Here is a 24,793-nt window from a genome sequence, read left to right as displayed (position 1 = left end):
TCACATGGTATATTCTTAAATTTAAGTCCCTGACAAATTCCATTTGTTTCAAGTCCAGTCCAATCCAGTCCAATCCAGTCCAGTCCATTCTTCTCTACTTGACTGGGACCCATTCTCCTCCGAGTTGCGTGCGCTGTTCTTGCATCATGGACGGAGTTGTTTCGTTAGCAGACGTCGAAAAAGCGATTGAAACAGTCAAACAAAGTCCGATGGTTAGAAGGACACCTCTCCTTCAAAATGTGGAAAGAATATTTGGCTTTGCAGATCAGTTTAAGCTCCATTTGAAGTTGGAGAGCATGCAGAACACAGGTATGGGGTGCCATCCGGACGGGTGGGGTTGATGCCTATTTTTTTTCTCATCACCTTTTTGATTGATATTATATTGATATCATTAGAAGAAATTAGAAGTTGATCGCTAAAATTTGTTTTAGTTTTTAAATGATGGTCTGTTTGATGATGCTGATCACTAGAATTTGGTGGAAGACATTTATTATCCGCCTGTTGATGATTATCTTTATTCTCGTCACGTGTCTTCTTGACAATTCATCGATGTTGTATGGAGAATTTAAACTTTGATAACTAAAATGTTATTTGTGATGTATCAAGATCATAGATGATGATATCTAGTAAAGGAAGAGAAAATTGTTTACCCTCCCCCCTCTGGTAAGTCGATCATTGTCGATTCCAGGAAGGGGAGGGAGGGACTTAAAACCAATTTTTTTTTAAGGAAAGTATGAAACAACTGTAATTTCAAGAGGAGTAGGGTAAGGGTTTCAAGTCGAAATATTTCTTGAGTGGTGGTGGTGGGGGGGGGGGGGGGGTATGAGTATGTTTTGGAACTTCAAATCAAGCATTTTAGAAGGAAACTTATTTAATTTATGATTCAATTCATTCTTAGAAATTACAGTGTAGTGCAACTTTTAAATATTTCTGTCTCAATGTAATGGGCTTGGGAATTATTGGTTAATTGCTTGCGTTGTTGCAATAATTTATTGAGACAGGTTCATTTAAAGTGCGTGGTGTTTGCAATCAGTTTGCCAACCTCCCCACTGAAGTCATTAACAATGAGAGAAGCCTTGTTTCTATGTCTGCTGGGAACTATGGCAAGGCATTTGCTTTTGCTACAAAGGAACGGAGCATTCCTGCAACTTTGTGTATGCCAGAGACTGCACCTGTCAACAGGGCAACTCTGATTGAGGTAAGAACTTGTTTGTTAGAGAGGGGTGAGGGGTGATGTTCCCTCTTTTAAGGGTAGTTATTAGCAACATCCTATTCCTAAAGTGTCTGACTGTGTAACCCTTCTCAGTTAAAAAAGGCAGTTCTTTTTTCTGGAACATTCACTAGCCGACACCCTTGAACTCTTTCCTAGTTCCTTACGTCTCTCTGTCTTCTGTCTTGTCCAATCTGTTTTGGGCCGTTCATCAAAATAAATTTACCACTGAAGGACTGGGAGGAAGCCATACAGGAACCAGGGAATGTTTACTGTACGTTCCCTCCTTCAGCTACTGTACTAAGATCCCGTGCAAGCATTATTAAGGTCGTCATGTGATGCTTTTACGTCATCACGCAACGTTTCTACCCACTATTGGGGAAAAGCATTGCGTGACGACCCTAATAGTGGCTGCGTAGGAGACTACAGTTAGTGTAGATCAATCTGGCTTTATAAGGCTGCAGTATTTAGGATTTGGTTTGTAATGGTTTAGGAAATGGTCCTGCTCTCAGTTTTGAAGCACTTTCAAATCACTGAGTTATAATTAATTTTCAAGCCTTATATTTTTAAAATAATAATTATTCAAACCTGATTTTCAGAGTCTAGGTGTTCACGTAGAGAGGATGCCAAAAACTGATATGCAAGCCGCTGTTGATCGGCATGTCACCGTGGATGGCATGTATTACCTTCACCCATTTGATGACCTTCATCTCATCGCTGGCATGGCAAGGTATTTAATAATTTAATGGACAGAATTTGTTATAAAAATATGGTACTAAGTAATGACAACTGCACAATGCAGAATCTTGAAAGTCATACTTAGATATGTTTTTTGTGGATCTAAGCTCATCATTATTTCCCTACAAAAATTCTGTACCCACTTGTATTTCAAATTTAGGAGAGGGGTCAAAACAGGACCCACCAAACCACAAAATAGATAGTGGTTTCTGCCTGCACAACCCCCCCTCCCCCCCACCCCCCTTCCTCAACCTCAAAGGGTGGCGTCTTTTTTGCATAGCCACCCCTCTATCCAGCAGTAAAAGATGATAATGAGATTCAAACCTCACGTTCTTGTTTTACCAGAAACGCTGACTCTTGTTAGCTGAATATTTCTGTGTCAACTCACATTTTAAAGCCAATAAAAGTTTTTGGTAATGTTCATGAGATAGGTGGTGTCATGGATAACCTTTCCCCCTCCACCCGCCCCCACCCCAGATGAGGTGGGTCCTGTTCAAACAAACTTCATAAATTATGACCAGTTCCCTTAGTTATGTAATGTATAAGACATTACACTAGGGAAGTCACTAATTTTTCTTGTTAAACTCCTCAGTACTGGTGTCGAGATACTGGAAGAAATTCCGAGACCTGATGTGGTAATAGTTTGCTGTGGGGGTGGAGGTCTGCTCTCTGGTGTCGCAGCGGGTATAAAACTCAAAGGAGCTGATTCAACAAGGATAATTGGTGTAGAGCCTGAAGGAGGTGATAGACTTTGTATTTTCTGGGAATTTTTTAAGTTAATTTTTTTAAACAGGGTAGAAAAATTTCTGTTCTCTTTTTGGTGCAAGGGCTGGTAGCTTTCAGTAATGACCGCAGTCTAAAATTTAAGGATACTCTATAATAATTAATTTGCTCACACACACCCAGGACCACGACTGCACAGTACCACATGAGGCTTTTGTAAGGGTCCTCCGATGCTCTCTATCCACCCCTCCCCCCTGATTCAAGAAAAAATGAAACCACTCAAACAATGGGTCATCTAGGCCTGCCTCTTCCATGCCTCCATTGACCCTTAAAGTCTCAATATCAAGAAGCAAATTCTCCTCACTTTTCTCATAAATTTCTTATAGTACTAGTTGGGAGAATTTGTTTCAACATCAAGAAAGTTTATTCTTGTTTATTTCTTCATTCTCTTGTCCTGTAAATTTGGTTAAGTAGTGACCTTGTTAGGAGAATTTAGGTTCCTATCACTATTGGGGCCTAAAGGGTGTGGCCTGGCCATGTCCAGTTCCTCTTTTGCAGAGCAACAGAAAGTGCGCAGCCCTGGGTTAATAAAGGATAGTGCCTCCTTTTGCTAGGGACTGGGCATATGTTCAGCGTACCTCAGGATGGTCTGAGAAACTTGGTTTTTGTAATCGGTTGTGCCTCCTAAAACAAAGTATTTTTGCGTGGGTTACAACTATGCAGTAAAAGCAGGTCTTGGCAAAGGTTTTTGGAATCCATAAAGAAAACTAGGGGTAACCACACATTTGTTTTTTAGGATTCCAAATAGCCTTTAAATTGCTAAGATCTTCTTTTGCCGCACAGTCATAAACTGTGCAAAAATACTTCAGTATTGGTATAGGCATCGTCCTTAAATTAACTACTAGGTAAGCTTTTCTGGTTTCTCACATTACAGCCCCTACAATGTACCTAAGTAAACAGCAAGGCCATGCTGTTAGCGTTAAGTCCACAAACACCATTGCCTCAGGACTGGCTCCACCTTACGCCGGTAAGTAAAGTTGACACAATCAAATTATTCTTCAAACTATTGTAAAGGATGATTGTGCGACTCCTTGTCATTTATTGTCAATGATACTCTAGTTATGCATCCATTTTTGTAATAAATATTCCCTTGTTTCTGTAATTTTTTTTAAGCCCAGCTGGAACAAGTAATTTCTGATCCACAACAAAAATGTTTTTGATCTTCAGGAAAGATTACTTTTCGCCATGTGCAGGAGTTTGTGGAGGATATTATTTTAGTCTCTGATGATGAACTAAAGAGGTTAGTAGATTTACTTTCTTATATTATAAATAGAACCAATTTGGTACAATCTTGGTACTTAATTTGAGTCCTGTGTTACATATCCTGCAAGCTGAGATCCCTTCGCTCTTCCTTGACAAATCGGAATTTCAGCTTGCAGGGTGTTAGCCTCCCACGCAGTCGTTTTTAGGGGAATCGTAGAGGTAATACGAGAGTATTACGGGAGGAGGTAATACGAGTCCCCTAAAAACGACTGCGTGGGAGGCTAGCAGGGTGTGTGTTCCTTGAACCTTGTGCTATTTGTGCACTGTTGGTGGTTTGGGTCTGTGTGTTCAAGGTTTTCTTTAGTCTCCCTCCAAACATTCTTTTGGGATGTCAAGCAATTGGGAAGAGAAGATTCTGTGTGGGAGGCTAGGTTTTCCTTGTTTTACAGTAATTTTAATCAAGCTGAGGATAGTTAACTTGGATATTAGTTTTGCCTAAGGTTAAAACCACATGGCATGGATTGAAATCCACAGTGTATACTGCTTCCAAAGCTTGGAACTCTCTCTCAGATGAGCTTAGGTCAGTGACTAATATTAAATTATTCAGACAAGTGCAAAAATTTCATCTTTCGGATAACTCATTTGCTCAATTACGTATGTTCATATTATTTGTTTCTTTCTTGGCACATAAGTGTTTTTTTGCTAGAGGCCTAAACAGCCTCAATCAGATCATAAAGTTTCATTCATTTCTGTATTATTTTTTGAAAAAAAGTCAGATGAAATGTTAAAAGTAGCTGGGCAAAGTCTTGTCCACAGATGGTCAATTTTCAGTCATGTGTATCTTTAAACTTCCATTCAGAAAAATTTAATGAAAGTGCTTCTCCCTTTTACAAATTCAGGGCTGTGAAGACATTGTTCCATGCTGGTCTTGTTGTTGAACCGTCTGGTGCTGCAGCATTTGCTGCTTTACAGGCAAACAAAATACCAGATTTATCACCAGGAAGTAATGTGGTTGTCATGGTGACTGGTGGAAACGTCACTCCAGAAGAACTGTGTGATCTGATTAGCTAACGAATTGGTCAGACAAACATAATTTTAAAAGTGGTTTCAAGTCTTTTTTTTTATTTCTTCAACTGTCAAACAGTGACTGCATATCAAGTGGATGTGTGTGAAATAAATTGAAGGGCTCAAGCCATAAACAACCTATTGTGCTTTTCAGATAGCTTTTCACCGGAGGTTTTGTATGTGGCTTTCAATTCCTTTGGAAAACATTGCTTCAGTGTTTTATCTGCTGCTTCGCACTTCATTTTGTATGAAAAACAGAAATCTTTCCCATAATAGAAAAAGGACAGCTGCAGGGAAGAGGGGACTGAGCAGTGAGAAGAACTCATTTTACTTTTCTGTAAAACTCAATGGGCCAGTTAATTAAACAGAGTCAAACTTAGGCTGCGGTGACAATCTTTGGGCCTCTAAATCTGTTTATAAGTGGTTAAGAAGATAAAAAGTTTTCTAGTCTGGGATGCAAGCCTTCTTGTTACCATCAGCAGCTGACAATGTTTAGATATGACTGTTGGCAAAACTGAAAATGGCTCAGAACATGGTTTTGTTAAACACCGTCTAAACTGTCTTTTAAAAACTGACCCACTAATTTTCCGCTTGTTTCTGAAACACTGTATATCATTTATTATTACTTACAGGGTTTCATTAAGTTTTGAAGTCAGGGGGCACCTACATGTATAGGAGAGTAGCTGGGCAGAAAATTACACTTGAAGTGAATTTCTTTATGTTCAGTTTGAAAGTAGGCAGGTACTGACTCTTGTGTATCCTGGTACTGGTACCCGGGTCCCGCCTTCTAATGACAACCCTGTACTTACATTAATAATGACACTTGATTCCTCTGTATACATAATATTTATTTACACAACAACAAGAAGTATGAAATGTTTCATTAAAAGTACTGACTCAAAGAAAAGAAATGCATTTCATTTTCATTACACATGTAAAAGCCTTCTATAATACAAGCTAGGGTTAAAACTCAGTTTGGGCAACACTTGTACATTTGACTACAAAACTTGTCCCCAGATGGCTGTAAAAATGTGCTATGAAAAAGTTAAAGCTGATAAAATTACATTTTACATGTTTTCCTGATCCCGTTCTAAAATGATCTAAAAAATAATGAAGATCTTTACTATTTTAATGTTAGATCTTTACTATTTTACCCACTGCTGATTGCTGGTTTAGAAGTTGTCATGTGAAGCAGTATTCCAACAAGGAAATTTCTAATAAGTGCTCTTAGTTTTGGTAATGCATCATTTGAGCATACTATTTTTGAGAAGAAGCCTTTTGGGTTGCTATCCATCCCACATGTATATGATATGTACAGTGTAGAAAAAGAACATGAATTTAATTGTGGGCCATTTTGCTAGGAAGTGAATTTTTTTAGTTATGAGAATTTATGGGCTTGGTTAGCTGGGCTTGCCCCATGAGTTAGTGATGCGAGCAATTTGGCTTAACTGAGGTGAGATTTGCTTTGTAATCATAAAGTTGACCTATGGTGTGCCAACAGTCCTGCAAAGATTTCTAGAAACCAAGGCAACTTACCTCATGTTCAATATTTTATCTGCATCAGACTAAATATGCAAAAGTACTGTAAAATCTAGCCTGCAAAGCAAGCATTTCTGTGGACTTTCTGCACTAAAAATCCGATGTCCACCCCATTTTGTACCCGTCCAGAAATACAAACATCAGCCTTTTAGTGCAGAAAACTCCATGGGAACCCTTGCTTTGCAGGCTATGTAAAATCAACCTCTTTGTATTTTTCCTCAATGGGGGCCAAAGAAATGAAGGACTGGGTGTTGAGAAAATGGAATGCCCAACCCCCCCCCCCCCCTTCCTTTATCTGTTTTACAACTCTTCTGGAGTTCACAACCTTCCATAAAACTCTTTTGTTAATGCAGCCTTTGTAAGTTGCTCCAAAATGTGATCTGCATAATGAGGGTGCACAATCTTGAGCTTTCCCTCTGAGGCAATGTAAGCAATTGCTGTTCTCGCCCTTGTAACAGGTAGTCCTTCTAGATTAATCCTAAAATGGTGATAAAAATGCGACTCCAGTGCCTTGAGAAAAGTTATGGATTCCTCTTCAGTGAAAATAAGCGATCCGCTGCGGTGAATGTTCTCCCAAAGCTCCTTCGCATCCTTTTGCTCAATGCTGAATAAAATTCTGCTAAGGCCATTGACGTTTGAAGCATCGTAACAGAGTTCGATCGGCACGGATTTTCCTGGAGAAGACATTCCGGCCCAAAGCGAAAAATACCATCCAAGTTCCATGGATGAAAATGTCATTGGAGTGATTCTACAATCAAACTTCTGCTCGAACCAGCAGATCATACTTCTTGCAAGATCAACAGGTCCTTTGATTAGACAAATTGGTAAACAAGTAAACTGATGTTGGAACCTTGCATCTTCTGCTTCTTCCTTCCCCACAAAGCAAAACATCGCTGTCAAAACAGCAGTGGAATTTGATTTCGCTTGCATAGGTTTTGAGGCGAAATTTTCCACCGTTATTTTAATTGCCGATAATTTCGTCTCCTCAGTTGAGATCTCCTTGAAGACAAAGATATCAGTTTTATATTTCTGGTCTTTGAATTCCCCATTGGCTCCAACGAAAAGCTGCTTCTCTGTCTCTAACTGTAGAAACCCAGAGAGTTGTTCTGCAAAATTCTTCACATTGGAAAAGTCGAATTTGTAGAGTGGCGACGCATGAAAAACACGGAGCGTTTTGCCAATAATATCGTGAAAGAGATCTTTAGTTTGGGTTTCCTTCTGTACAGTCCTTGAATTTGAAGGCGTTTCTCTTTTGGAAACCTGCGGAGTTGATACATTTTTCTCGATCTCAAGGGTAGTTTTTCGATTAAGTGATGATGGAACACTTTCTGTCTCAGCTGTTTGCCTTTGAGAAGTTCGTCCCGTTTTGGGCGTTTTCACGTACGGGGTGTGTCTTCTAGATAGCCAAGGTGTACGAGCAGACTGGATACACTTACCAGTCCTAGAACTGAAGTGAATAAGCTTCCTTCTCCCAGCGAAATTGAAAGGTGCTTCGGACGGAGTCGCTAAAGAGTCCGCCATTTTGCAACGAATTTTCAAAACCACCGCGTCTGTTTCTTGCATGGCTACCAAGCAGAAGGCCTGGTTACTAAAGGAGAGGCTACTAAGCAAAGAAGACGCGGTTACCACTGCGTCTGACGCGAAAACGAGGTTTAATTGCCACGTTGAGTTTTGAGAGTGGACGAGAATGGTGAGATATGAATTTGTTTTTGCATTTTCCGGTATTGTGATCACTTGTTCTTAACTGGTAACCTGTCATTTGAATGTTGGATTCTTCTTTTTTACCATGAAGGTGTCGGTTTTAAATACAGTGGATACCTCACATGAGGATATGATCGTAAGTATCTAACTTTGAGAAATGTTGATTTCATGCTTTTAAAAGAAAAAGAGACGATATTTTACATTGAAATTGCCGGTAGTCCTCGTCATTTGAGAGGCGATGTATCAGAACACATGCTGTAGTTGTAAAACTAGCTTCTTGATGTGTTTGGCATGGCATCGTTGCTTCTGGAACGTGTAAAAGTTAACTTTTTAATAATCAAGTGAATGCGGGGTATATATACATTTGTCCTATTACCAGATCACCATAAGGTTATTGTATTTAGCAATCAGAGAAGAAGAATAGGGTAAGTTATAGTGACGTACACAGCTGATCTCATACCCGATCAATCCTTAAAACATCCCAATCAGCTGTTTTGATAATGGAATTGAAATCGCCTCTACTCCTAGACTTCCTAATCGTGTCGACATGTGTTAAGCAAAATTTTATCTCAGTAACTTAATCTTTGAAACGTATTAAATAAATAAAGCACCATACAGAAACAGCTGCTTACAGTAGATGTTTATTGAAGGTAAAGGTTATTTGTTGTGGCTAGGGCAAGTATTAATTAAACCTCTAGTACAATGTGTCTCCTACATACCCAGCCTGCAGAGTGTCTGTCTGTCTGTCTGTCTGTCTATCTGTCTGTCACTTTAGCACTTAAACATACATACACTGCAGAGTTAACTCTCAGATTCATCATTAGTGTCCTTATTGCTAGGCAGCACAACATTCATTTGTACTCTTCATATTAACATTGCTGCAATTACCACCATATTCACCCATGTCTTGCTCCAATCTGTGCTTGTCGCTCAGTCAGTAGAACAACAGATGATCAAATCCATGGGTTTGATTCCCGCCGAGGTAGCAGATTGTTTTGTTTGCCTGCAGAGCAGGCATATTTTTAGTGGGCGAGCAGTAAAGGATACGATACAGGATATGAATGCTCTATGCCGCCATCTTGGATGATAAAGCTGACAGAGGGTTGGGGCGAGCCCAAAAAGGACTAGCTGCGCATCCAAAATGGTGGTCTTATAATAAGTGTTCGAATAGACGAGTGTTCCTACACTCCCATTTCCTTTCTTTGGCTAATGCTCAGCGGGAAATTCATGGATTCACTTTAACACTTTAACATGCAATACGGAGTTAATTCTCTGATCCATCATTAATGCCTGTCTTTCTACCTGTCTGTCTATCTGTGTGTGTCTATCTGTATCAACATGCTTACTCTCTGTACTGTTTTCATTGTATTTCTCGTGGTTCTAGTTGAGAGAATCTGTTTGAAAATCAAGACATTGTATCTTTGGTGATTTTTTCCTTTATCAGGGCTGTCAACCTGGCAGGTCTTAAAATAAAGAGATATGACTTCCCAGCCAGCAAGAACATAGTGCCTTACAGGAGTGTGGCATCAAGGCTACATTCACGGCTTCAGTGGGGAGGGGGGGGGGAGGGTTCGGAAGGGATAAGGAGAAAAACAATAATAATTTATAACAAGTGTGTACAAAAATAAAATTGAAGAGTTTACTCTCAGAATGTCGAGTCTACGGCAAATACCAAACTTCGGCAATTATCTGGGAGATTACAGACATTAATCTGGAGAACGGCAGCTACACTTCAAAATCTGGAGATTGCAGACATAAATCTGGAGACCAGGAGATACGGTTCAAAATCTAAAACTTGTCTCCCGGATTATCCGGGGGAGTTGACAGCCCTGCTTTATTCTTGCAACTTGTGTGTTTGGCCAGGTAATGGCATTGTAAGGAGAAATTAGATGGTGATGATTTATTTATTGCTTTCCTCTAGCATGATGCTCAAATGGACTACTATGGCAAGAAGCTTGCAACATGTTCATCTGACAGGGCAGTGAAAATCTTTGAGATCAATGGAAGCACCCAGACACAAGTCGCTTGTTTGAGAGGGTAGGTTTGAGAATAGAATATAATCTCCCTGGACAGTTGCTATAACTTCTCACTAACTTGACCCAGATACAGAATCATTAAAAAATTTTACAGTGAAACTAAGAAAGCCAGGAACACTAGAATGTTAATGTGTTGGGAAAGACAATCAGTCAGGTACGAGATGAAGAAACCACTGCAACTGTAACCATCGTGGTTTTCACTCGTAAGGGACAGTCATAAGTGCAGTTGTTACAAATTTTCACTAGATTGTAACACTATGCCAATGAAAACCAGCTTTTGCTCATGCCATTGTACTGCTGTTTTAGACATGAAGGACCTGTATGGCAAGTTAGCTGGGCACATCCGATGTTTGGCAACCTCTTAGCCTCTTGTTCTTATGATAGAAAGGTAAGTTCATACCTGTATGTTTGGTAATAAAAGTAGGTTCACTAAAGTGAGCTTGTTGTCTTCAGAACCTTGGATTCTGTGTGATCAATACTGCTGTAGAGACCAGTACTGTTGATGTGAAATGCAAATTCATTGGAAAAAGTTCAGCCCATATCTACTAGAAACTTAATACGTGTCTGTATTCTCACATATTATGAAAGGGTCCAGTCCAAGCTTTTCTAACTTGAATGAAAACATATTTGTTTACTTGTCTAAATCCCTTAACAAGGCAAAAAGAAAACATATAACACAGTCTGTCAGAGGGAAAAAAAACCAAAACAAAAGAGAGGAAGACAGTCAAATATAAAATTTATACTTAAGAGTTGGAGAACTTGGCTTTGTGGAGAACTCTATTAAGGGTAGGATTAGGTGTTAGTGTGAGTGAATGAGAGAACTTTAACATGTAGTGCTACTTCTGCACCAGTCTAGCCACCAATATAAGTTGTTGCTTGTTCTTGTCACAGGTCAAAGTATTTACCAACAAAGGGCTAACGCTTAAAACTTCAGCACTCAAATCTCTCAGCGTACAGTGGCCAAATTACCTTTTCAACTCTGTTGATAAACCAAACATTTGTTTCCTCCCACTACCAACGCAGCACCACAGTTTCTTTAGAAACTAACCCACTATGTATTTGCAGAGTGTGTCTGGCTTGATTATTTCACTCATGAAGAGGTTTTTTTTAAAAGGTTATTATATGGAAAGAAACAAGTAACGGATGGGGAAAACTTCAAGAATTTTGCAATCATGATTCCTCAGGTAATAAAAGATTACGATGTATTGCAGTGTAAACATATCAAAGGGTGGCAAAGTTCAGTTTGTTAATTTTAGTGCAAATGTTGATTGTTTTCCAGTAAACGCTATATCATGGGCATCTCCAGATTACGGTCTAATGTTAGCGTGTGGTTCATCTGATGGTTCCATCTCTATAATAACTAGCTCAGGTTAGTGTTTGTCATACAGATTTCTCCTAATTTTTTGTTACGAGTTTTGAGTTTTCAAGATAGCAGGAATCTACTGGATCTCGAGTAGATTGTATATTATAATAATTTCGTCAGGCAAAATGAGCCTGAGTCGGGCCAAAAACATATTTACGCCTGCAAGGATCAACTATATTGTTATATTAAGTAATTATCACTCAATATACAATGCAATAATTATTGGATACAACTACTGGATATACAATCAAATAATTATTATTATTGGGTATAACTAGGTGATATACAATCCAATAATTATTGGGTACAACTACTGGATATACAATGTGCAGTTTGAGGAAAAATCCATACCCACCCCGTGGAAGGTCATCAGAAATTCCGAGGGAGAGGGGGATTTTAGAAGTCAAAATTGTGACCCTATTTGCGAAAACGACCCTTAACGGAAGCAACCATTGAACCAATTTTCAGTGCATTGTCAATGGGCTTTCAATGCATTGATAATGATTTTCAACGAATTCTCAATGCATTTCTAACGGGTTTTCAACATTTGTCAACGTTTCTCAAAGCATTGGAAAATGTTCTTTAATGCTTTCATAATGTTTTGCAACGCATTGGCAACATTTTGTAGTAGAGACATAAAAACGTTTGATATGATAACTCCGGTAATCAAGGATTTCCCTTCCAGTTTACACGCACCCCGTAAATATTTCATTGGTCCTATAAATGTTAACCTAATTATATACACAAAACTTGGAGGAAATTAGACAGACGAATAAACTTTTTCCTCAAGGTGGTATTACTTCAGAAATTTGGTTAACTGCGAATACAGAATTGAAATGTAACAAACATAATCTAAACATTCCGTGCATTATATTTTTAGCCGCGTTCTTGTTGTTTCCAGTTGAATGCACATCACAAACATGCCGCAGACCGCGCGGCGATTGTGATCGCCATACTTTCTTGCACGTACCATTGAATTACCACAAATTGATGTATTTAGTATTAGATTGGGCTGGTGCATGTTTCGTATAAGGTTGTCATGCTTTCCAAAGAGTTGCTGAGCTTAAGTACTCGGCTGTGCTACACTGGCTATCAGTTTTTACAGCAACGAATCTGCCGACATAATTATTTAATTTAAACAACATATTTACAAGGCGAGCGTGAAGTCTGTCACTGGTTTTAAAATGTGAGAATAGCAAGAACTCAAAATGTACAATTCATGTAAGTTTCTTTTTCAAAAATCATTTAGAAATCATTTAAAATATGTTGACCAAGTCTATACCAGCGAAAATTACAACAGTTAAAGTTTGCATTAATTCCTTGATCTGCTTTCTTGATAAGCTTTGGTGTGTCTGTTTTTTACGGATGCATGAAACCACAGGCAAAATTCCTTGACCTCCACTTCTTGTGGAAGGAGAGAAAGAAATTATGTATTCAAAGAAAAATAAGAAGAAAAAAAAGCATGAATACATGCCAGAAAATCTTTGACATTATTGACTGTCTAAGTATCTAGCTTAGTGACCTCTATTAACCTGCAGATTTTTCATGCGTGTCAGTTTACACTGACCTGACTCTTCCTTTCAAAATTCGCATTGTTGTAGCATGGAAAATAGCAACTAGGAATATTATAAGCTTGCATAAATAAAAACTTGGAAACTAAATGATTGAGGATACAACATTTTTTGCGGCAATTAATGTACGTGACAAAAATTAAATATGGCGCCGTTCGGTCTTTTACATGTAATGTTTTCACTATACACAAAATGGGACAACGTAGGCCGCAGTTTCTAAGCACGCAAAATAGTTTCAACGTTGTAAAATGCCTTGTACTAGACCATTATTCAGAAATTGAAATCGTCTTTTGACAATGGTTTCAATGCTTGGCAAAGTCGAAATGTGGTAAAATAAAAAAAATTCTCAAAGCTTTTAAAAAATTAAAACGCATCCGAATTTGTTCGCTCGTGTAATGATTTTGAAATGGTTTTCAAATCAATGGATTTTTGGATTCGTTGAAATGTGTTATCAATGTTTCAAAACGCACTCCAAATGTTCTGCAACGATTTTTAAATGGTTTTCAACGAATATTTTGTTTCGTTGAAATGTATTGTCAACGTTCCAAAACGCGTTGACAACGTTTTCAAAATGCATTATCAATGTTTGAAAATGCATTGCCAATGGAAAATGGTTCAACGGTCGTTTCCGTTAAGGGTCGTTTTCGCAAATAGGGTCACAATTTAAGAAGCGAAATATGAAGCTAAACACAGATTTCCTGAGGGGACGGGAGGTGCAAAACAAAAAACGTTCAGTGGGGGAAGTATGGATATTTTCTGGAACTGTACAACCCATTATTATTGGATACAACTGCTTGATGTACAATCCAATAATTATTGGACACAACTACCCAATAATTATTCAATCAAATAATTATTGGATAAAACTAGGTACTCAATATACAATCTACTCGACATACAATCCAATAATTATTGGATACAACTACTCAATACACAATCCAATAATTATTGGACACAACTTCTTGATATACAACCCAACAATTATTGGATGCAACTACTGGATATACAATCCAAAAACTATTGGATACAGCTACTCAATGCACAAATATAAATTTTGTCTTTGAATCTGCTTTTCGTTCTTTTTCCCTTTTCCCATACTCCTGTGTCCTTATCAGCATATTTGCTTTCCTTTGCAGGTGATGGAACATGGGAATCAAAGAAAATAAATAATGCACATACTGTAAGCTGAATACTGTGTGACTTATTATATGTTTTGTGAGAAAAAACCTCACTCATGGCTCAGTTTGTTCTTGATGTGCTTATTTCAGTGCTATCAAGACGAAGCTTTTGAGTTACAGAAACTCTTGATGCTGTTCACGTACAAGGTCTTTCCTGTGATCTTGTGTGTTGTAATTGTCAAGTATATTTAAGTTACAATAAAATTACAGTGGTTTAAAAACAATGATCCTAAAACTTTCACATGCCAATGTTACAAGTAACCCTCAAAGTAGACATCTTGTAGAATGAGTGTGTGGGTTTCTTACAGATGAGCAAATTTTGAAGAAATATTTTACCAAATTTAAGTTCTTTCTACAAGCTCACAGCAACAACAAGACTGCTACCTAGAGAGCACTGTCACAGAGATTTCCGTATGTTTTTGTCAAAACAGCTCAAATTGATATTGTTTTGACAAAGAAACTGTTTGTTAGTTAACATGAAATTTCTATTACAGCACTGAGAAGAAAACATTAAGTGGTTTCTCCTGGGAAGAACAAACTATAATAAGTGTTTTTAGCAATTCCTTTAAAACACGTTCACAGCCAACAGAAGTTAAAACTAGTTTCTGTGCTAGTAAGGTCATTGTTAATAAATTGAACCAACATTTTAATGTTCCAATGGATACATTGTTTTTTATCCTTCAAAGTAATACTGCAGATAGGTGACATTGTACCTTCAAGAACACGGTCCACGTCTTGCCAAAGACTGCTTCTTTCTGCTTAACTCATCATAAGACTTTGGGATTTTATCTAATTAAAAGTGATTGTACGAAGCTCCCATTGCACAGGCTAGTATCCTGGAAATTTATATAACCAGGCACCTGTCCTTCACACACTTTCTTGCACCTCCCCATACAAAACAACTTATTAAAATACTTGGGGGCCTTTTGGTTTGATTAAGCAGTTAATAATATTTATTTGTTATTTATCCTTAGATTGGTTGTAATGCTGTTAGCTGGGCGCCTTCCGTCTCACCAGGATCACTACTTGAGGTAAAAGTAATTGTGGTAATTTATTGTTATAAAGTTATCCATGTGAATTGTCTTAAAAGGACCTCTCTGTAGATCACCCATGAGTGAGAGAGCTTTCCTGTTTAATTATATTTGTTATTATTATTAAAACACTTCCTTCACTTGCTGGAATAAAACCACAGTGCTTGGATCTTAATTTTCAACATGCTTGTAACCTGAACGGTATGTACAACACACATGAGTGTTGTCCTTCTCACTATTTATTTTTTGAGAGATCAGCCAAGCAAAAACTCATTAAATTATCAACCCAAAACTTGAAAGACTAGCCTTGAAAGTCTCAAACTTGACTGAAGACTTGATTCTGGAAATTTTTGAGAATCAAGCCTCTGGGTGGGAGGATCAAGATGTGAATGACTGTCAACTTACATTTGAGCAGTGCTGTATATTGTAACATTTGATATTCATTACTTTTCAGTCTGGATCCAAGTCAGGTGGTTTAGTCAAAAGATTTGTCACTGGAGGGTGCGACAACCTGGTAAAAGTTTGGAAGTAAGTGACAAAGAGGCTTTGTAGTAACGTCAAATATGGGGAAGATTGTTTCATCCAATTTCAGATGCCTTCCTTTTTTAACCAACTTCAAGGTGTCTGAAAATCAGATGAAACATGCTTTCAAGTCTTTGATATAGCTTCTCAATCCATTAACTAATTCTTAGAAAAACTCAAAAGTTCACCAAATTTTGTGAAAATTATGGTCACATGATTTTCCAAACCTCCTACATGGTGGTGATTTCCTTTGTTTTTCTTAATGAGTTTGAGAACTTTTTATACCAGTTTATCAACTGGACTAGAAACTATTCAGAATGCATGGTCTGAATTTGTGATTGTTATTAATTTTCAGCTCTTTTTCACAGAGACATATTAATGAGCTTAAGTTTTTATCTAGAGAGTAGAAAGTAAGAACAACCTGTCACAGAATGATAACTCAGTAGCTTTTATTTGGAATGGTCACACTTTAGGATTTGATCCACAGACTCAAAATTTAGAACCAGCTTGTACAGCATAATAAACAGCACCACAGGGAAGTGCTGCTCAGTAGCTTTCATTTGAATGGTCACACTTTAGGATTTCATCCACAGACTCAAAAGTTAGAACCACCTTATACAGCATAATAAACAGCACCACAGGGAAGTACTGCTCAGTAGCTTTCATTTGAATGATCACACTTTAGGATTAAAGGGTGCAGGTTTGTTACACTGTAAAATGTGTAACTATTGCTGTAAGGCTTTAGGAAAGCTGCAACAAGATCCCTCACTGGTCCTTCTTGCCTTGATTTTCATCAATTTTGGTAATGTCTGTCTTCAGAGAGGCTGATGGCCAGTGGGTGGAGGAAGAAAAGCTTGAGGCCCACAGCGACTGGGTAAGAGATGTAGCCTGGGCCCCTAATGTGGGAATTCCTGTCAGCACCATAGCAACTTGCTCTCAGGTAATGTAATCATGCAGAATGTCAAAGTGTATTTTCAGAAAATAATATGCACACTCAAAGTGTACTACTACTACTACTGCAATGATTACAATGATGGCAACTGCTACTACTACTACTACTACTACTACTACTACTACTACTACTACTACTACTACTACTACTACTACTACTACTACTACTACTGCTGCTGCTGCTGCTGCTGCTGCTGCTGCTGCTACTAACTACCACCACCACTACCACTACTACCACTACAACTACGACTACCACTACCACTACCACTACCACTACCACTACCACTACTACTACTACCACCACCACCACCACCACCACTACTGACGACGACAATGACAAAATTAGAACCAGAAACTTTGACAAAATGGAAAGTACCCCAGGTGTTGTGAGTATGAGAAATGGGAAGTTCATAACTCCATCATAGCAGATAGTCTCTTTTGTTGTACTTTTTCATGAAAATAAAGCTGTTGATTCTAGATGTCAAAAGATGGCTTTCTAGCTGTCATGGATGTTGTGCTACATGCGCTAGGGACAGAAATGATGGATCAGAGAATAAACTAATAAAAGTGAATCGAATTGCTGATGTCAGAAATTATCTCTCTGCCTTGTGCAGTTTCCCATTTCGTTACTAGGGCTAACACTTAGAGAGAAATTCATGTGTTCATTTAGCACTTAAACATACACTGTAGAGTTAATACTCTGATCCATCACTCCTCTCAATCATGGTTGATAGAAAGCTAGAATCAGTGATTTATTTTTTGATCTTGAGAACTTCTGCTACCCATCAAAATCCTGAATACATATCTGTTTTTTGGTGGATTGCTGTTTAGGACTGTCGTGTAGTAATCTGGACAAAGAATGAGGTTGGAGGTGGAGGGTGGACATCAAAGGTAACTACTCCATAGTGAATCTAAAGCAGCATAGTTTGATATCAGGAGTTAAAGGGTTGAAACCAACTTTTGCGTTGCCTCAGAATAATCTTCTCATTCTCATTTGCAATTCCTAAAAAAGTATTTTCTTTTGCAAGTTTGTTTTGGAACTTTATTGAGTATGTTGTATTTTCAGTGCTTGTTGATTGTAACAGAAATTGCCGCCTGTAAGCATTCAACAAGACATTGGTCTGTTATTCAGTGAGTGACACAGGCATACTTGGAAAAAGGAAATTGGAGTGCTCCTATCAGGAGTTGAACCAATGGCCTTCTGATTACTAGTTCGGATGCTCTACCAATGAGCTAAGGTCATTTAACTAGGTTCATGGAACAAACGTCCTGCATACTGCTAGGATTTGAATGTCAATGTGTGGCATGTGCACAATGGAATAAATGTGATGGTATATTTTAAGCCTGGTGAAGGAATGAGAATGGTGTATTATTCAGTGAGTGACACAGGCAAACTGGGAAAAAGGGAATCTGAGTGCTCTTTTCAGGAATCGAAACTATATATCTTTTCGATTACTTGTTTAGATGCTCTACCACTAATGAATAATGGAATTCTTGTACCTTTCTTAAAAAATAGTTTTGGTACCTTCTTTTCCTGTATTTAAATGACTATAAAGACAAGATCGCCAAGTTTGCTTTGATGCAATTTCAGGTTTTGAAGAAGTTTGGTGATGTTGTTTGGCATGTCAGCTGGTCTGTAACTGGGAACATTTTAGCTGTATCAGGAGGTGATAACAAGGTAATCTGAGGGACATTTTAATGTGACCAGAATGAACTAAGGGTTGTCAAATAAATAAATAAACAATATTTAGTCAGGAGTCTCCCCCCACTGTGGAGGTTTTCAGGGAGGTCTTGAAATAAATTAATTATAATTTAAAAATTGTAACAATATCACAAATTAAAATGCTTGACACGTTAACAAAGAGTCTTTGAAATCCAAAAGTCTGAAAGTTCAAAGTTCAATAAAATGATAAAATAGAATAGAATAATGCCTAAGATTAAAAATTTATCTGTTTTAAAATTGTCAATGCACATGGACTGTTAAACATCAACTCCAATTGAGTTCCAATCCTTAAGGGCAGAGTATTTAATCGTTCAACAATTCTCCATAGTTGTAAGAGCATTGAGACTTAGTGGTATGCTCCTAATACCTTATTATTAGTACATTATTATTATTTTTAGTAGTGGTGGTGGTGGTGGTTAAGCCACCTGAAAAGGTTCCATTTGTCAGAATTAGTTGGCCATACTATTCCCTCTGTAAAATTATGTAAGGTGCCATTTTGAAGTACACATTTTTAAATGTTTTTCACCATCTTCAAGGAATTTGAAGGACTGGGCATGGGACCAGCCCGTCAAATTAATGTATACCTTTGCATTCACTGACTGAAGATTCTAGCCAAGCAGTTATGAAAAATGGAAAGCCTCATAAATGCTCCCTGTCCCACCCTGCACCCCCCCCCCCCCTCCCAAAAGCAAATTGTTAATTTCTCTCTCCTTTTTCTGTTTTCCATTCTGCAGGTGAGCTTATGGAAAGAGTCAATGGAAGGACAGTGGGTTTGCGTTAGTGATGTGTACAAAGGACAAGGGCAGGAGACGACGCAATGATGTAAAGTTCTGTGGTGTCACATAGTCATAATATTTAGACAAAGAACATTTTTAATGTTGGAAGAGGAGATCATGTTGCATACATCTACTTAGTGCTACAAGGACACTTCTTAAGTTTGTTGCAATTCAGAAATAATGTTTCACAAGTATTGCTGGTCTAAACTATCACAGTGGAGGGAGCTTGTTGTCAATTGGAATGTCTTGTGGTATCACAAGAAGTGCTACAACTTCAAAGTAATTTATTGGTTTTGAAATTATTGTCCAACTTAAGGTTGAAATAGGTAGGGTTCAGGTCATGTTTCTTCGAAAAAGTCATTTTTCATGACACCCAATTCGTGATGATTTAACATGCAGTTGCAGTTGTTGGATTGTAACCTGTAATTAAGAAGCAATTCTTTTTTCATGAGTAACGATCTTTCAAAATTATGGCCCATTAAAATCTATCATGTCTTCTTTCGTGTAACAAGATCAGTCATTCACACCAACAATACTCGATAACCTATCTGTTCAGTGAAAACTGACAGTACACTATTAAGCCACTTACAAGTTAGAATATTGTTATTTCACTGTTTATCTTTGTAGAATGTGAAGATTTGAAAATAAAAATATATTATTTACGCTATCTGTATCCTTTGTGGATCATGGGTGCTTATGCCTCACCAATAGCGAGGATGAGCGAGCGATTTAGTGAGTAGTCAGTCTAGTCATAGCCATAGCTAAGATCATAGTTTAAGCCATAGTTATACTCATAGACATGGTCATATTCGTACTTGTAGTCACAATCATGGTCAGTATAGGACTAGCCATAGCCATAGCCATTGCCTGATTTCATACCGTGGGGGTCTGGGTACAAGTCTGTGTATTATGGGATATTGTACTCAACACCCACATAGCCAGAAAGAGTACATCGAACTTTACAACATCCTCAAGTTTGGTGTTAATCAAGCGAATATTAGGCGAGATACAGCCATTCAAAAACTTAAAATATTTACTAAGAAATGTATGGAACGCCGGACAAATCGTCCGTCACGTCGTCCGGCGTTCCTTACATTTCTTTGTAAAATTTTGAGTTTTTGAATGGCTTTATCTTTCCTGATATTAGCTTGATTAACACCAAACTTGAGGATGTTGTAAAGTTCGGTGTGCTCTTTCTGATGATGTGGGTGTTAAGTCCCATATCCCATAATACATAGACTCGTACCCAGACCCTCACGGTATGAAATCAGGCAATAATAGCCACAGTCATAGTCATAGCCCTAGTCATAGTTATAGTCACAGTCACAGTCACAGTCATAGTCACATTCATAGTCATAGCCACAGTCACAGTCATAGCCCTAGTCATAGTTATAGTCATAACCATAGTCATAGTCATAGTCATAGTCATAGTCATAGTCATAGTCATAGTCATTAGTCACAGTCAGTCATAGTCATAGCCTTTGAATATTGAAACAATATAAATTTGTTAATGAGCAAAAGTGACCCGATCTTCAAAAATCGACGAGGTCCCTTTTAACTTATTAACCAATTTCTATTGTTTTAATATTCATTGGCAATCGCCTTTGAAGATTGAAACAATAGAAATTTGTTAATGAGCAAAAGTTAGTCTGAAATGTCAGCCGTCTCCTCTCCCTAACCCACAGGGGGCGCGTTTCAGACTAAGCAAAAGTGACCAGTACCCATGTCTAGGGATGGTGCCTAAGTACTACCCTTGGAGGTAATGCACGCATATTACTAAAGCCCGCGTCATCGGTGTGCGCGAGCTTAAAAATGGGGGCCACTGGTCGTTAACCTGCAAACTAGTTCTGCGTTAGCAGTCTACTGGTCGTCAATTTGAGTTCAGAAATCTGGAGCAGATTAGATCCCACGATAAGGAAAGCAGAGTCACTGACTGCTTTTAACATGGACTATCAAAAGCCATTTTATGATCCTTTTATAGTTCTACTTTTAACTCTTGAATATATATTTATTTATTTCTTGTTTCTATAATTAGGCTTTTATTTGTTCTTGGTAATCTTTTAGAGGACCCTTCCGTAAACCACTTTTGTGATGTTGGCATTCTCATTAAAGATTACCCTCATCCTTAGGGAGGCACCTTAAACGGAATCCCAAATGAGCTTTCAGTGAGCAATTGTGGTTTCAAATTTTGACTCCTTTGCTTGGGTAGTGAAGTACCTCTCCCTTATTACTTGAAGTTTTCATGACAACTTAACCTTTTAGCTCTAATACCAATGTGAACATTCTACCCATTGTTTTTCATATGTTTAGTGTGATAGTATTTACGAGAATGTGGTGATCATTTCATTCGTTCTCATTAACCTCCATGTTTAATTTCAAGATTTGAAGGAATGATATCTCTCGACACTCAAAATTTTCGTAATTTTGCTGAAAAGTTCCGATTAACACTTTTTAAATTCTAATAGATAAGCGACGTTTTAATAGGAGGTTGTTTTCAACATCAACTTTTATGCCGTTAGTTTTAGGAGAGGTTTATTTTCTACAGAAAATTCAATAAGTTATCGACGAATTTGTCAATCGAAATATCCATCTCGTTGAACCGCATTCTGAATCAAATAAAGGAGCGCGCATCTACCTCTCCCCTCCCCTCTCGGGCGAACCCCTCGTCACGTGTTCTTCATGAACCCGGCATGGACCCAAGATCCTTTGCATGAATAACAGTCCAACATGGCCACGAAATTTTGACCGGGGTAGTTTGCTTCAAGTATGTTCCATTTTTTCCTGATTGGGTTCCCTAAACTTTGTTTAGACGCGTTTTAAATGTGATAAGCAAGTCTGTGTTATCTTCTTTGCAGGCTTTTGAAGACCCTGTCCTTGAAAATTTGTGTACAAGTCATGCTACGCGCCAACTTGACGTGTTTCGCGCGAAATTTGAACATGTGTTGAGGTAAGCTGGCTCTTGTAAACCAGAAAGACGAGCTTTAATACAGAAACCTTCAGAGGCTGTGTACATTAAAATAGGAGAGAGTGTGGCTTGATTTCAGAATACGATGTCCACTTGACATTCAACTTAAATGAATCAATGCGCGACGTGTTGCTCAGTCCTACATCATAGTATTATCATTCAGAAAGGAGTTGTACTAAACCTTTCCGTAATGTTTTAGTTTCACACAGAAGACAAGGAACAAGGACACAATTAACCTTACCATGATATTGTTTTAAATGGTGAGTTTTGTTTTGCTGTTTTCTAATTTCTTGGCTATTGATAATAGGATAAAGAGAGATGCCTTTTCACTGTAATTTCAGGACCGTTGGCCCAAGGGTATGGGACAGGAACATTTTCAGGTTCAGTAATGGCAATCACCCCAGTTTTCTTGTGGCCCCTAATTTGGCATCAGAGATGGTCCTTTGCTCAGAAGGTTGTGCAAGTTCAATACAGGCCAAATTTGATAAGTTTTGAAAATAAAATTTTGGAAAAACAAAATTATTGCAGGCAGCTTTTCATAAAATTTTGAAGGATAAAATTCACCAACAAAAAAAATTACGGAGGTTCTTGGAAGAAAAACTGGACGCTTTTTTGTCAATTGGCAAATTGCAAAACCACCAAAAGAACATACACGTCCACCTTTGCATTGCTTCGCATATCGGAAGGAATCACAGTGCGTGTGTAATTTAATTGTTTAATTGTTTATACGTAATGTATTCCCGCAATGGGGCATGGTGTCCACGAATACTTGTAGCTTAGTTTGATGTGAGTATCGCTTTATGGTTATTACTATTCACTTCTGCATTCACGAGTTGGCTCACAGGAGCCTTTGATTAGACTTTAAAATTACAGTTTAGTGAGAGAAACAAAAGGGATTAGTCCTAGCCTTTTCATACATGCGAATTTGCACGATACAAGTATTAACATTTTTATTTTTATTATTATAATTTGTCATTATTCACTGTACTCAAGATCAAGACATTACAGCTGTATATGCATCAAGTGTTGACTCGAGGTTTTATCTTTCTCCAGGGAAGTGTGAAATGTTGACAGGCATGGAAAATACTCCATTAACCTCTGTGTTGTTTTCAATGGTGAGTTTTGTTTTATTGTTTTTCATTTTAATGGCTGTTGGTAAAGAGTGATGCCTTTATGCGGCAATTTCAACCACCCAACCCAAAGCATGAGGCAGAGACATTTTCACTTTTGGGAAGGGTGCTCACCCCATGAAGTTACCTAGTGGGCCCCGATTCTGTATAATTATTTTTGAGACAACCCTTTACTCTTAAAATTTATTAGTTTACTTTATCAAAGCTTTCACCAACTAAAAAACAAATTATTAATAATAAAGTGGCGAGGGACACACAACAGAGTGAGACTCCAATCAAAGTGTGCATGCTCTTGAAAATTAGAATGTGCATATAAAATTTACATATAAATCCTTATATGTATACTGTATCTAAGTGACCTATCTGTATATTTTAATTACTTTAAAGAGCTATATAAAATTTTATCTATATACTTAGAAAAATAATATCCAAAATAATATTCTCTGCACTGTTTACTTTTATGCAGGGTGCAAGGAACATTAAGATGCCATTATCAAGCAAGCAAAAAAGTCAAGCACAGTCACTTTGAACAGAACGTAAAGGTAGGAGGAACTTGTTTTACTTATTAATACTTGAAACACACAAAAACGACTATTGTAAGTATTTACTGTACACGTGGTTAGGTTGCATATTTTGAAAGAAAAACAATCATGGTTTTATGAAGGACTGAGTTTCTGTTGCAAAACATTTTAGGGTGAGGGCCATTAACATGATTGTGTAGTCCATGCAAGGGTAAATATTGCTCACAATTAAACCACCGAAATGAACTATAACCAAATTTTCATTTTAAGTTTTGTATGTGTTGCCTTTTCCATTGTGAACAATTAAGTTATTGGATTGAAGGCGTAATCTGCTTGTGCTGTTGCCCATTCAGCTGTAGGATCCTGTAGACTTTTACAGAGTGTTTTCTCTAGTTTACGACGTCGTGTATATATATTGCATACCATATAAACTTTTAATGACATTACTTTCTGAGGTGCAGTTTTGGAACACACACTCTTAAAGTGCAAAAGACAATGCACAAAAGCAAACCAAAATAATAAACCTTCAATTACTGGTGTGAAAATTGCCTTAGAGATTGCAAATTTGCTTCCATGATTTAAACTATTTCTGATTATCTCTCAAAAATAAACCTGCTTTCAATTTTGACATTTACACTTGTGGTAAAAATTACAACAATATTTTGTAGGGGCATGTTAACGTCAGGATATGTAGCTCACATTTCTTGGTTTAGATTTCACAATGTCCAAAATTTAATGCTTGGAAAACTTCTTACAAAGAAAAACTAGCTCAGTGAAGCACTTCCCA

The 24,793-nt window shown here is 37.8% G+C and overlaps 3 protein-coding genes and 1 long non-coding RNA gene across 16 annotated transcripts in view; 3 read left to right on the top strand and 1 right to left on the bottom strand.

Annotated features, from left to right (window-relative positions):
* Positions 1-127: 127 nt before the first annotated feature.
* Positions 128-5,928, top strand: LOC146475785 (uncharacterized). Its single transcript, XM_085115529.1, has 7 exons — positions 128-309; positions 1,002-1,198; positions 1,810-1,940; positions 2,541-2,689; positions 3,606-3,698; positions 3,899-3,971; positions 4,834-5,928. The coding sequence occupies exons 1-7, from the start codon at positions 147-149 to the stop codon at positions 5,003-5,005; spliced, it is 978 nt and encodes a 325-aa protein (XP_084971655.1). The 5' UTR covers positions 128-146; the 3' UTR covers positions 5,006-5,928.
* On the bottom strand, positions 5,830-8,101 carry LOC146475784 (centromere protein L-like). The gene has a single exon (XM_085115521.1). It carries the CDS (start codon positions 8,099-8,101, stop codon positions 6,857-6,859), a length of 1,245 nt encoding a protein of 414 aa, XP_084971647.1. The 3' UTR covers positions 5,830-6,856.
* LOC146475783 (protein SEC13 homolog) lies at positions 8,088-20,057 on the top strand. Of its 2 annotated transcripts, XM_085115531.1 has the most exons (13): positions 8,088-8,228; positions 8,331-8,375; positions 10,161-10,276; positions 10,582-10,663; positions 11,390-11,459; positions 11,555-11,644; positions 14,346-14,389; positions 15,362-15,418; positions 15,873-15,946; positions 16,760-16,880; positions 17,723-17,782; positions 18,483-18,569; positions 19,349-20,057. In XM_085115531.1, exons 1-13 carry the CDS (start codon positions 8,226-8,228, stop codon positions 19,433-19,435), a joined length of 936 nt encoding a protein of 311 aa, XP_084971657.1. In that variant the 5' UTR covers positions 8,088-8,225; the 3' UTR covers positions 19,436-20,057. The 2 variants fall into 2 exon arrangements, with proteins under 2 accessions (XP_084971657.1, XP_084971656.1); XM_085115530.1 differs by lacking the exon at positions 8,088-8,228 and having other exon boundaries at positions 8,235-8,375.
* A 1,559-nt stretch (positions 20,058-21,616) lies between these two features.
* Positions 21,617-24,793, top strand: part of LOC146475772 (uncharacterized) — a 238,143-nt gene continuing 234,966 nt past the window's right edge. For 8 of the 12 annotated variants that reach the window (XR_014865820.1, XR_014865821.1, XR_014865826.1 and 5 more), the window contains exons 1-2: positions 21,617-22,154; positions 22,246-22,337. This is a non-coding gene — a long non-coding RNA (uncharacterized LOC146475772). The other 4 variants (XR_014865829.1, XR_014865831.1, XR_014865828.1 and 1 more) reach the window with 4 other exon arrangements.

The sequence above is a fragment of the Pavona decussata genome, unplaced genomic scaffold, assembly GCF_977016875.1.
Source record: "Pavona decussata unplaced genomic scaffold, jaPavDecu1.1 SCAFFOLD_83, whole genome shotgun sequence".
NCBI lineage: Eukaryota > Metazoa > Cnidaria > Anthozoa > Scleractinia > Agariciidae > Pavona > Pavona decussata.
The sequence above is the reverse complement of the archived record's forward strand: the minus strand, read 5'-3'. Positions and strand labels throughout refer to the sequence as shown.

Excerpts from the sequence above, each read along its gene's own strand:
- LOC146475785 (XM_085115529.1), top strand. The coding sequence starts at position 147 with ATGGACGGAGTTGTTTCGTTAGCAGACGTCGAAAAAGCGATTGAAACA. Across the intron at positions 2,690-3,605 it reads TGGTGTAGAGCCTGAAGGAG|CCCCTACAATGTACCTAAGT; the intron begins GTGATAGACTTT and ends CTCACATTACAG. Across the intron at positions 3,699-3,898 it reads ACTGGCTCCACCTTACGCCG|GAAAGATTACTTTTCGCCAT; the intron begins GTAAGTAAAGTT and ends TTTGATCTTCAG.
- LOC146475784 (XM_085115521.1), bottom strand. The coding sequence starts at position 8,101 with ATGCAAGAAACAGACGCGGTGGTTTTGAAAATTCGTTGCAAAATGGCG.
- LOC146475783 (XM_085115530.1), top strand. The coding sequence starts at position 8,325 with ATGAAGGTGTCGGTTTTAAATACAGTGGATACCTCACATGAGGATATG. Across the intron at positions 14,390-15,361 it reads AAATAAATAATGCACATACT|ATTGGTTGTAATGCTGTTAG; the intron begins GTAAGCTGAATA and ends ATTTATCCTTAG. Across the intron at positions 17,783-18,482 it reads GTGGAGGGTGGACATCAAAG|GTTTTGAAGAAGTTTGGTGA; the intron begins GTAACTACTCCA and ends ATGCAATTTCAG.